Source organism: Tiliqua scincoides, chromosome 6, assembly GCF_035046505.1.
Source record: "Tiliqua scincoides isolate rTilSci1 chromosome 6, rTilSci1.hap2, whole genome shotgun sequence".
Taxonomy (NCBI): domain Eukaryota; kingdom Metazoa; phylum Chordata; class Lepidosauria; order Squamata; family Scincidae; genus Tiliqua; species Tiliqua scincoides.
Genome location: NC_089826.1, coordinates 20,386,939 through 20,400,257, shown reverse-complemented (window position 1 = coordinate 20,400,257; position 13,319 = coordinate 20,386,939). Strand labels below are relative to the sequence as shown.

The following is a 13,319-nucleotide window of genomic DNA, read 5'->3' as shown; positions in this document are numbered from 1 at the left end:
TCTGGCTCAAGAGACTTGCGCCAGCGCAAGGGTGCTTCTGGATTGTGCCCTCATTCTTTGGCTGCTAGTTTTTGTTGATAAGTCTCTTATCTTTCTTGCTATAACATGTGAGCAGTTTTATGTTGAAATGAATACCATTTGTCAGTTTATTGCACAGAAAATTCTACAAATTGGTAGGATATGACTGGCTAAAAGGTGAGGCAGCATTTACTTTCATGACAAAGAAAATGTATTAGTTTTATGGGCATGGAAATCCTCCTTCCCTTCTGATATTGATGACTGGGAAGAAAAGCTGATAGAATCGGTATCTTGAGAGCAAGTGACTTGTATATGTAGGAATAAAACATAAATTTAATGGGATGTCTTTCTGAAGTGCTTTGATTATATTGCCCCATGACAGCAAAACTCTGTGATGTGGTACTGTAGCTGTGACAGTTGCTGTGATCCGGTACTTGTCGAAATACTCCTTGCCCAAATACAATGCACAAATACTTGTCTCATTCATCCCTCCCCTTCCACCTCTTATTTCCTCTTTACCTTGTGCCTGATTGCACACTTGCGAATTGATCTGACTGAAAACAGACAACTGGGTTTTCAATAACTCTGCAGAGTTTATGATCACAACAAGAGGAACATAATTTACATTGCAATGATATGCATATTTATTCAGAATAAATATGTCTGAAATAAATATGTCTCGTTTCAATATCAGTGGGGCTTATTCCTAGATAACTACACATAGGATTACAGCTTTAGAAACTTTTCTTCCCAACAGTTTTTTTTAATCCCTAAAGGAATTCTCTCTCTCTCTCTCTCTCTCTCTCTCTCTCTCTCTCTCTCTCTCACACACACACACACACACACACACACACACACACACACACACACCACATTTCAAAATTCAGTTCAGATAGTATAATTAACTACTAAAACTTCAGAAGTAAAGTTGAAAATAAAATATAAACAACAAAACTTTGCATTGTTCTTACTCTATTTAACAAGCTTAAAAGTAGAGGGGAGAGAAGGAGAGCATCTGAAAAGGAAACTTCGTTGATATTTGATTGTCTTGTCTGTGGCTCCACTTTGTCCATCTGAGTTGGCAGAATGTACCGGGATCCTCTTCTAGTGAAGAAGAGGTAGACAGATTGGTGCATTGTTTCGTAAACAGGAAAAGATGATACAGGCAAATTTAAATGATTCACTATAGGAAAGAAGCATATGACTGAACAAACTTTGACGAAGAGGTCAGCATTTAGCTAAAATGAAAGATTTGTGGAATGTGGAGCTTGCCAGTGACAGAGGATCTTCCTCTCATGTGTGGTGCATTTCAAATTCTCCAGGGTGAGGAAAAGTCACAGAAGTTCTGTAAAACTAGAAAAAAGAACAAACAAAGCACAAGCTGAACCAAAATAAGGGTTCTGTAGCATTCTTGTAATAATTTTGTATCAGAAATTTGCCAGAAGGCCAGGGTTTGTCAGAGAGGCGTATATAAAAGGGGGTTTGCCAGAGGCCAGGGTTCACAGGTTGGGGTGTCACGACTCCCCAGTTTGAAGACCCCTGGCCTACACTGTGGAGACTAAGTTTAAAAAAAAGGCAACCATATCTTGTGCTATCAGCTATGGATATTATCCCTGCAGCATAACAGGGGTAACAGAGGAATTGGTCTTGTTCTGCCTCTGTTGTAAGGGTCCTCAGTTAAGAGTCAAATCCCAAATACATCCAACTAGGGTAGGGACACAAGTACACGTGATCGAAGGAGCATGAGGTGCAAGAGGTTATCAGATAATAACCTTTTGAAATGTAAGGTGATAGACCAGCAGCTAAAGTTCAGCTTTGCCTGAAGGAACTGGGACATCTATAAAAGAATCCAGGGCACAACTTGAAAAGCCACATACCGTATATATTTTTCCCTCTTTGGGTACTTGCATGATTTTGTAATTAGAAAAGAATGTGCAGGTAGGTAGTGCTAAAGATTAAGCTCATAAACACAAACACACATGGAACCACTGGCAGTATACACAATGGTGGGGAGGTGGAGGCATCCGCCAGGTAATTTTAAAAATGGATAATATTCCTGCAGAAGGAAATAATGAGATGCCCCAAGTAAGAAGGTCATGCTCATTAATAAAAGCCTTGGCAAGTTCTGCTCTAGGTGAAGATGATGGTAACCAAAATGTGCAAGGCTTGGCTTTTAAATGACAGATACTAGATCTTGTACTGATCTGATAGTTAATTAGCATTTCTGCCCATCTCCTTAAATAGCCTTCTTAATATTCATACCTTTGAAATTCTGGGGGACGTGTTCCAGTTAGCTAATTGTGATGAAAAACAGAAACATACAAAAGGACACACACAAGCTCAGGCATACATATATCTAGAATAGGGAAGGTGGACACAAGCAAGCTCTACCAAAAGATATCAGTCAGTTTTAGTGAAATGGACAGATCCTATTAAAATCAGATTATTACCTGTTTCTCTGTTTCTAAAATTCCCACCCACTATGACAGGAGGATTGCATACAAAACAGTATCACCCACAAAAAAAGATGGACTTTTTGGGTTGTTCCTAAACTCTAAAGCTCTGTGGAAGTTAGCAACTTGAAAGCAAAACAAAACAAAACCTCCAATGGGAGCAAAAAGCCCCCAAACCCTGGGGAGTCAAAGAGGAAGAGACCTTGATTCCCAGATAGAGTTCTAGTGCATTGGGACATTTACATTTTTTGCAGAGACACAGGGCTGGAGAAAGCAGGAGAAGGACTTTTATTTTCAATATGAGCAGCACAATGCTTTTGAAATGCACTAGAAAATTGACTGTGAAAGGGGAAGGGGAGGAGGAGACTGAACAGAGTAGAGCAGAGCAGAGCAGAGCCAGGGAGACTGGAAAGACAGTGACAGCCCAATCCTGAGCTGCCTGGCAGTGCTGAAAATGACTGCTGCCACATTCTACATGCTCCAGGCAGGGAGAAGGGGACTTTTGTTCCCTTCCCCCATGTAGAGAGTAGTCCTGCAATGGGGCTACACGATTCACCTCCAACCCAAAGGCTGGTGATGAATCAAGAACCTTCTTGTTGGGCTGTAAGCCTGGAACACCTCCTCCCTGCCCTCTCCCCACCCTTTGCCCGCCTCCCCCTCCCCGGAATGCTTCCTCCCTGCCTGCCCCCATACCTCCACTTACCTCTCTGCTGCTCGGCAGTCTGTGTGACTGCCAAGTGGTGGAGCTCTGGTGGCCACCCAGCAGTAGCCCAGCACCAGCCAGCGCTGGGCTACCACTGGCACCTGCCCTGTGCTAGGGCCCCGCAAACATGCCTTATGGCACATTTGCAACAGTGTGTGCTGGCGGTAAGCTGGCGCACACTGTTCAGGATTGGGCTTGTAGTGAGCTGTAGGCTCACTAAGTGAGCCTAAGTGAGCTGTAGGCTAAGGGTTTAATCCACATCTGAAGAAAGCTCCATGGATTTTTGTGGAACTTACTCTCAGAAAGATGTGAAAAAGAAGCTGAGAAAAGTTTGTGTGTGTGTGAGTGAGAGAGAGAGAGAGAGAGAGAGAGAGAGAGAGAGATCAGCTCTCCACAAAAGCCCATGCAGTGTGAAACAAGCATCTTTATTCTAGCTTCAGCACAATAGAGTCCAGTAGATTTTACTCCAAGGGAGATGTAAAATTCAAAAGACATCTTGCTGCATATGAAGCATGCTCAGTGACCTGAGGAGATGCAGAATATTGAGGTAAAGAGTGGTAAAAATCCATAGCAGAACATGGAGGAAGAGACTGGCAGGGCCTCTGAGTGAAATTTTATCAGGGCGTACAAAGCGTCTTTTGGGTCCCTTCCCAAAGAGGAGAGGCAAAAACAGAGCAAGGGGCAAGTGGTGATGGGGGTGGGCAGGATAGGGATGGGGTAGGGGCAAAACAGGGCAGTGGAAGGTGCCGACTTCCGGAAAAGCCTTTGGACCTAGGTCTACTGAGTTTATCCACCTGCACGGTGTTGGCAGCTAGATACAGGAATACAGAAACCAAACACACCTTTAAGAGTCTTTCTAGAACCCATTAAATATAGAAAATCATTGCAGAAAATTAGCACCATCGTATTTAGGCTCACACTAGAATGGAAAGTGACCTTTCTGCATCAAAACATGCTTCTGCAGCAGCTGTAGTTCCTGAGCTCCTATATATACTCCTTCAAGGTAAGCAGATCCATAAGCCAAAGAGCAACTGTAGTAGGCCAGTTTCCTCCCAACTTTACACTGTGTTAAAGACTGTCACATATGCATTCCTCTGCCTGACAGGTATGGCCTGTGGCAGCATCTGCTACTGCATGCTTGCTGTAGCAAACCCAGCATCTCGCGTGGGCAGCAAGCCTGGGTGAAATTGGAAAAGGTAAGATCCCAGGAAATTTCTGGGGCCTCTCCTCTGGCACCTAGGTCCCCTTTTTGACCTTGGGCCCGGGTACAAATTACCCTCTTTACCCTCCTCTCATGGGCTCTGGGGACTGGAATGGGTTGTCTGAGCCTTTAACAGCTGGAGGTGAACAATTTAAGGTTGGAGAAATGCAAAGGTTTGTTGCAGCACTCCCTTTGTTATTTCCATTTGCAAAGCACATTGAATGTATGTTCTCACCTCTGTTTGACACATGTTGTATCCCTGGCAGGGTTCAAAGCAGAGTCTGAAATGACATGTGCAGTTGTTCATGAATGCAGTTATAGATCTAGTTGTAGCTACGCACACCTGGGCGATTTGTAGGCTACTTTAATGTTTCGTATACAGGGCTGGCCTTGAAAAGTGCCTGGAACCTGGAGCTGGCCCAGCATGTTGTTAACAGCAGCAGGCAGGCAACAAGGAATGTATCCCACTTTGAAACAAATTCACTGGCTTCTGTTACATTCTTCATACAGTGTCTGGCTACCGGTCCCTTTAGCCTAGCAGGGGGCTTTCCAAGCCCCATTGCCTGAGATCCATTCATTTCTTTATGGAATTTGTACCCAACTCTTCAAGCAAGCAAAGCTTCTCAGGGCAGCTAACCCTGTTAAAACAAGCAACAACAATAAAAACTGTGTAAAACGTAAAATTGCATCATTTAAAGGTGCTGGCAATTGAACCTGGAACCTTCTGTGCACAAAGCCTGCCCTCTACCACCGAGCTCTTCCACTTCCAAATCTTGCAGATTTCAAACATTACAGAGCTCTAGAGAAACATTTTGCCCACACTTAGGAATTCATTTGCTTTTCCTCATCCTCATCTCTTTTACATCTGGAATATAGTGATAATAATTGAGGTTAGTAAACTGGTCAGCTGGAGAAAGACAATTGGCTTTGCCATTCCCATGGCAGTGGAAGAAAAGACCGTTGTTGTTGCTGCTGCTGCTCCTGTCTGTTCCCTTTACAGCCCTGGGACCCATTCTCTCTATAGTTCCCATAGTAGCTAAATTGCTGCCTGACGCTACCTTGTGATCCAAGTGGGTGGGGAATCTAAGAACTAAAGAATATAAGAGCCCTGCTGGATGAGGCCAAAGACCCATCTAGTCCAGCTTCCACTCACAGTGGGCCACTAGATGCCTCAGGGAGCACATAAGACAACAAGTTAACCTGCTTCCAATGCAACTTCCTTACAATTACTAATAACTGCTCTTACAATTGGATGGAGGAAGAAGATGCAATCACAACCCTGCAAAAGACCAGTTATTGATTGAGCAGGCTTCCTACTCATGTCTATGGCCTGCCCTTCCCAGGGTCCAGTTTCCACTCCACAGCCTACTGCATGTAAATTACATGGAGTTGATGTTGTAAGAATGACTGAAATTGTTCACAGGTGTCAGACCTTCTGAAATTGTTCACATTGTTCACATTGTCAGAACTTCTCCTCTTAATATGTTCCTCCTTACTAGGACTACCCCTCCTTTTTCTTGCCTGTTACACTTTTTAAAGCTGCACCTTATGGGGTCTACGCCATGTTTTCCTAATAGCTCACCAGCCAAAATCTGGAGTGGTTCCAATGCAGGTTTTATTCAGGACTTCCTCTATACCTGCCACACCTGTTCAGGCAGGCAGCACAGATTCTGGTAATGCTCACTCAAAAGACTTATTGCTACTCAAGTTGTCCTAATAAAAATCATACTTTCACTTTTAAGGCTTGCTGTGCTTTTCCTGGGTCCCAGAAGAATTGCACATAGGCAGAAATTTAATGACACAACTTTTCAAAGGATGGTGGGGTAGTGATGGTGAAAGCTCCCCCTATTGATTTTCTGCCTGTCTTACAATTATTAAAATCACGGGTGACCTGCCAGAAAAAAAGATAGTCACCCTCCTTCTTATGGATACCCAGACATCCTTTCATATCATGGTGGTGGCAGTTGATGAATAACAAGCAATCTGCCACTAAAGGGAATAAAAAGAAGATGCTTGCAGGGGAGGGAAAGCTCCAAGGATCTGCAGCCAGGCAATCAGGATAGTGCTTGTAATCATTAAACTAACAATTTGTCAAAGGGACTCTGTACTATCCTGAATAGTTTTTGGATGAAGCTGAGGAAGCAATTTGGACCCAAGCAGACATTTAGGGGCAAATTTAATTAAAACAAGATACACTTTATTACCCAGAGCCTCCATGGGTTCAGCCAGTACCATTTGCAAAATTCAATTCAAGCCATCCAGGGTTGCTCTGATGCAGTCAGCAATTCGGCTGTGTACAGTACATTAAGAGAAGAGGATGGACTGGTACAGCATCATTACTGTAGCTCTGCTCTCAACTTTTTTAAAAAATTATTCTCCAAAAAAGTAGGGAAGGACAAAAAGTGTTTAAATATTGCCATAATAAAGAATACATCACCAAAAAAACCATGATTATGTAATTCAAAGCGGTTGGACCACCTTCTAAAATTAATAATTATTAACAATAGTGACAACATTTCTGAAACAATGCTCTTGAAAATATGTACCCATACCTGCTTTCTAAATGGACTGGTGTACACAATGCCTTCAGCACCATGGCTGTCTCTTCCTCTTCTCAATGAAACTGTAAAAATAAAATAAAATAAAAATAGATTATTTAGGAACAAAGTTTTTGGTGTCAGAAGAACCACAGAATGAAAAATTCCTCCTGTAGGCTTTAAAGCCACATTAATCAAGTTTAGCTCTTCCAAACGTTTTACCCTTAACTTTTTAGGGCTTTGTTAAAGGACAGAAGAAATAGGAAATATTTTGGCCTTTGACAAAGCCCTTCAAAGTTAAGGGCGAAATGTTAGGAAGAGCTAAACTTGATGAATGTGGTCTTAAAGCCTGTAGGAGGAATTTTTCAATCTATAATGCTAGTTGTTGTTTTGGGTAAAGTCAGTTCTTAGCATTTTGGTATAAAGATCTTTGTATTACAACTTAATACAGAGACAGGGCATATAGATGTGGGCACAGCTTACTCAGAGGAGCACTTACTCTACAATATCCCTCCCCATATATCCCTCCCCTTCTAACTCTCTCTTTTGTGAGCCTCCCACTCTCTCTATGCTGCTTTTAAGCGCTCTCGCCCCAGCCTGGCTGTGATACACGAAGAGAGACAGGCAGGAAGAAAACTGCTTTAAAAAGGTGAATGTAATGGGGGGGGGGGAAACTGCTGCCTCCCCTATGTGTTTTTAGTATGAACTAGTAGGCCTTCTTGTTCTATAGGTGAACAGGGCAAGCACATGTTTAACAAACACAGAGTTGCCCCTTATATCTAGCTTGGCCCAAACATCCAGCTTGACTCTTGGGTCTCCCTGGTGAGAGCAGCCTAGTTGTGACATTCCCTGCTTGTGGGTTTGCATGACAATTTTCCACTTCATTTCAAGAAGGCAGGCTAAACTGTTCCTTTAAAAACTCTTCTTTGTAGAATCTTCTTTTTAAATGGAGAACTGTTGTTTTTATTCTTGCTTTCGAAGTGGTGCCATCTTATATTCAGCAGGAGAAGAGGAACTGTCCCTATTCATCCCAGCATAGCATCCTTTCCAGTGGCTTTTGTTGGTGTCTCTATTGCACCCTTTTTAGATTGTGAGGCCTTTGGGGACGTGGAACCATTTATTGATTTATTTTACTACGTAAACCACTTTATGAACTAATTCTGTTGAAAAGTGTTTATATAAATATTAACAACATGAAAAAAATTGGCTGTGTAGCAGTGTATAAACCTGAGAGAGAGAGAGAGAGAGAGAGAGAGAGAGAGAGAGGAATCAATCAGGAAATTGAAGTGGATGCTGCATGTGCAAACCTGCCCCCCATCCATCTTCCAAGGCTGCATGGACACAGCCCCAACTAGAAAAGTGGCATTAGCAGTTGTTTGGGAGGTGGAGCAGTTGTTCTGGAGGTTAAGAAGGTGGGTTAAGAAGCTATCTCCTTCTCACTTCCTCCTCTCTGTCAAGCAGCTGGTTGGTGCAAATGGCCTCTTCTCTGACAAAGTGCTACACATGTGCACCCAGTTCACTGAGTGCACACAGCATCTGGGTGGATGCTTTGTTTTTCTATGTAATTGGTAAAAATACAAACGTGTGGCTTCCAAGAGAATGGGTTGTCTTCTGTCAGAGCCAATCATGTACTGTCTCACCTGCAAAAGGCACAGTTCTATATTCACTGCTGTAGAAAAATCTGAGTGCTAAATATATCTAATTACAGACCAAACAAATCACAACCATTTGTGATGGGGGGAAAAATTCACTGAATCTACACATTGATTCTTGGTAAGCTCAACAGGCCAGCCAAAATTAATTCTTGACTGAAGGAGACAATTTTGCAGAATTACATTTCTCTTCAAGAAGCAGTTCACTGAAATATCATGTAATGCAGAGCCTAAGCTGCAAATCAAGATGTGTCCTGCTGGTATCCCACCTCGGCCGTTAGCTCACTTGGAAGCCTTAAACAAGCCACTCCTCAACCTCAGCAGCACTGTGGGGATAATGATGCTCCATATCTTACCTCAGTGTTTCTCAAACTGTGGGTCGGGACCCACTAGGTGGGTTGCGAGCCAATTTCAGGTGGGTCCCCATTCATTTCAATATTTTATTTTTAATATAGTAGACTTAATGCTACCATAGTATGTGACTGCATTTGGGGAAATGTTAGAGATCTATACTTTTAACAGGCTATTGTGTATATGTTTTTAACAATGATAGTACACGGGACTTATTCCTGATAAATGTGGGTAGGATTGCAGCCTAGGAATGTAAAAAATTTTCCTGCTTGGTGATGTCAGTTCCGGTCATGACATCACTTCCGGTGGGTCCTGACATATGCCTATTCTAAAAGTGGGTCCCAGCATTAAACATTTGAGAACCACTGCCTTACAGAGTTGTTCATCAAGACATGCAACATGCTTGCACACTCAGAAGCACAATCCAATTGCTAAATATTATTAGTTCCAGAGGTGGGGAAAAACCTTGTAAACAAATTGTAGTTATAAATGTTGGGATCAAGCTAGCATCACTTACCGTTTGGATGGTGAACGATTGAGATCTTGTCTGTGAGGAACAGGGAAAAACACAATGGTTATTATACCTGACCATGGAGTGTTTGGCTATTCACTTCCTGATTTGGCAATTGGCCCCTCTTCACCATGGGCATATCTGTGCTATCAGTATATCTGTGCTAGTACAGCACTCAGGGTATTGCAGCCTAAATCTTCAATAGAATAGCTACATTTGAAGGGTGGGGAGGACACTTCGAGAGAATGACAAGCTACTCCACCAAACTATGTGCATGAGAAATGCACATCACAACTTCTTCTCCCCTTGGCGAGCACTTTGGCAAGAGAGAGCACTGGGCTACAGACAGACTGTGCTTCAGATCACCTCTTTAAAGCAGGCAGTTGTAACTTAATTTGCATCTCTCTTTCTCTCCCGGGGCAACCATAAGAGCTCCCTTCCAGTCTCCCTTCTCTGTTGCTTCCCCCCAAATGCACCTGCTTCCTTCTTTCCACAGAAGAGAGGAACATGAAAGTCACTGTGGCTTTACTTTTTCTGCTTTTTTGTTTCTTTCTGCTGCTATATGTGGAAGCCAAAGGAGACCAGCTGGGTGAGTGAGGGGCAGTCCTGAGCAAGGGCCATAGTATAGGTTATGAATGGCCATAGAAGGTCTCAAAACGGATTACTGTTAAAGTTACCCAAAGGCTTCTGACCACGTGGAGACATGTTCAGGGGTCCCTATATGAAATGGCCCCAGGGAATATGAGGGTGGCAGGAGGTGATGAGTAGACCTAATTAAGATACAAAATGGGCAAGTTCAGGGCAAGCGCTGTGATTCCCCTGACAACTCTCTATGATTTCTTAGGGAGACCTGCCTCATTTGTTGGGACTTCCTGTACTAAACAGAAGATTCAGCTCTGTAAAGCACCCTGGTTCAAAAATACTGTATTGCTACTAGAAACACAAGCCCAACTTCAATGGCCTGGCACAGTGGTTCCCAGAATTTTTTGACTCACAGTTCCCTTGACCTACTGGACCATTGGCTGTGGCTTCCCATTACAATTCTGTACATTGTGTAGGGTGATGGGTTATTCACAAGAATTTGGTAGCTCCATTGGCTGGTTTCCATGGCTCCCCAGGGAGCCCCAGTTCACAGTTTGGGAACCAATGGCCTAGCAAGTTAGTATCCCATACCAATACTCACAATTACAGGATATGTAGTATTTGTGTTCCTCTATGGGGAAATATGTCTACAGATGTGACAAAAAACCCAACCACAATACAAGCATTATGCCTGCTGTACAGTGAATGTGTGATGATGGGAATGGCAGATACAATGGAGGCCTAGTGGTGTAGCTAGCACATACAACAGTTGGGAACATGTGACTAGCCAACATGGTCCTGCTTTCCTTCTCATCATAGTCCATGAATTTGGGGAGATAAGAACTGAATAGAGCTCCAAAATATCCAAAATACTAGGGACAGGCCTTGGAGTGGGCTTCACTGTGCTTTGATTCAGGCCCCAGTACAAGTCTGGCCTTTTTTATTCTACAGTTCCCTCTTTGAGCTTATTGAAATGCTAGTTAAATGTAATTTACCATACGTGCTTTCCTCCTCCGGTTTTTTACTGATAATAGAGTCTCTGAGCTGGCGTATTTTTTCCTTAAGTGAGAAACAAACACACAAACAACAACAAAAATCAATAGGAGCAGTTGATTGTTAAAAATAATGAATGAGTAGCTGGAGGGGTTGAACTTCTTAGTATTCTGCACACTTAAGCTTCTTAGCACAGGAAGACATTTTTAAAGACATGGAAAAAACAGCTTTTTTATGATCCTTGTAACATTTGACACTAAAGGATTTGTGGAAAGTTTTCTCTAACAACAGATAAAGCACCATCGCCAGCCCTGCCACCCACTCCTCAAGGCCAAAGGCAATGATTAGTATCCATAGAGAGAATTTGCCTTGATCCTCACTGCCTTAATCAGAAGACAGTGTTTTACAACCATTCAAGCAATAATGAGCTAGTAGGAAGAAATTGTTCAGCCTTATTTGGGTCCCAATCCTATCCTTCCTCCCACCAATGCAGTAATACCAAAATGGCTTGCACTGCATCCTGCAGGTGGATGTTGTGGAGGTGTCTAGATAGGGACACTTCCATAGGGAAGCATTCTTTCCCTTACCTGGGGATAAACCTCCACAGCGCGGAGGGGTCTACTTGGACTGGAGCTAGCAAAATTGCTAGCGCCAGGCCGTGGGATTGGGTCCAGGAAGGGAACTAGGTTTTGGGGGTTGCTTCCACTTCCTCCACCCCCATTGCCACCCCATTCCACCCTCCCCTGCCCCGTCACTGTTTAGTTCTGCTTTCCCCTGTTCCTGTTCCAGAGGGAAATGGAAGTGGCCTAAACTGAAGAACATATGAATGGTTACGAGATACTCACCTGATCTACTGATTCCTTGTAAATGTGGGAGCTCCACTATTCATGGAGCTCCCAAGTAGATCAGGGCTTCCATTTTCCCTTTAACAAAAGGGTCACTTCCTTATAGGCTCACAGGAAAGTGCTCCCTCTACCAAAGTGAAATGGGACATCCACTGGAGCATGAGTTCCATTTGAACTGTTTGCAAGGCTCTAAACTGTGATTGTCAGCATGCCAATAATCCCTTTGTCCTATAGGGAAGCTCTAATAGAGGAGTGTATGTGGCGCTATTTTGCCCCACTGTTGACTATGAGAAACTTATCTGCATGTGATCATTAGGATTTCACACTTGATCTGAATGTCTCAGATTTGGTTCATATCCTGGTCATATGAGGATCCATTCATAGATTCCACATGCATATTCAACCTCAGCTGAATTAGAAGGTCAAGTCTGGTTGAGAAAAACTTGAAACCGCACTCCGAACCAAGACATACATTGTTGAAAATTCATAAGCATGCACAATTCCTTTTAGAATTCTACCTGTTGGGTGGCTTCTAAACTACTTCTATGATTCTGCCATTGTTTGAACTTCTCCAGTGCTTCATCCATAGACATAGTTCCCTTTTTCACTTGCTCCTGCAATAGGACTAGTTCTTCTTGTCCCAAGGGGATGCAGGGCTTGACAGTTGTATACATGATTTTGTCACCATAAACTGCAGATGGAAATGTGAACAATTAGAACAAAGGCAAATTCATGTCTTTATTTACATCCATTTTAAAAGGAACATGAATTCTAGAAATATAGGGAATGACCAGCCTGTGAATAGTTACTCTTTGGCTTAATCTGCCACACAAACCTGAATAGTAAATGCTTTAATGCCAAACTAGATGTAACATTAAGCATGATCTAGTTTAGGTTTTTTTTCCTTCCAAAATACCAAGGGAATGTTCTTCGAAAATATTGATGGACCCTGATCTGGATTGGGACCTTGATATAGAAGTAGAGAGTGTCTAACTTCGCACTGTTTACCCTTTAAACACCTCCTCCCAAAGTGGCTACTTGTCCCTGAAGATTTTTACTAGGGGTTAATAGGGGCAGATAACCATGGGGAGGAGGTTGGCAGGGGGATGGTATGGAGTGAAAGTTTAACATCCTCTACTCTTTCGCTATGGTCCTAAGGTGCTATTCTAAGAGCCTCCCAAACTAGATGACTACAAGTTTAACATCATGTCTAGTTTGGCCCTCAGTAACAGAAAGGAGAAGCTGCATCACAATAAAAAATATGAGGATTTTTAGCAGAAGAGAGAAGGTCAGAAATCAAACTGTAAGAAGTTTAAAACAGAGAGATCCAATCATCCCTTGTCCAATCATCCAATCATCCCATAGACTGTCCTGATCAGTCTAGAGGGTCTGAATCTGTGTTCTAGCTAGGTTGCAAATGTAGCTGCACCACACAGCTATTCTGTATGGGGATACCAATAAACTCCTGGATTG

General features: G+C 42.8%; 1 protein-coding gene across 1 annotated transcript in view; it reads right to left on the bottom strand.

Moving 5' to 3' along the window:
• Positions 1-1,020: 1,020 nt before the first annotated feature.
• BANK1 (B cell scaffold protein with ankyrin repeats 1) overlaps positions 1,021-13,319 on the bottom strand; it is a 260,530-nt gene continuing 248,231 nt past the window's right edge. Inside the window, exons 15-20 of the mRNA XM_066632324.1 lie at positions 12,365-12,537; positions 11,004-11,067; positions 9,433-9,462; positions 6,928-6,998; positions 4,611-4,656; positions 1,021-1,371 (exon numbers count right to left, since the gene is read on the bottom strand). Coding sequence (XP_066488421.1) covers positions 4,645-4,656; positions 6,928-6,998; positions 9,433-9,462; positions 11,004-11,067; positions 12,365-12,537 — 350 coding nt within the window. The 3' untranslated portion in view covers positions 1,021-1,371; positions 4,611-4,644. The remainder of the gene's footprint in view (positions 1,372-4,610; positions 4,657-6,927; positions 6,999-9,432; positions 9,463-11,003; positions 11,068-12,364; positions 12,538-13,319) is intronic.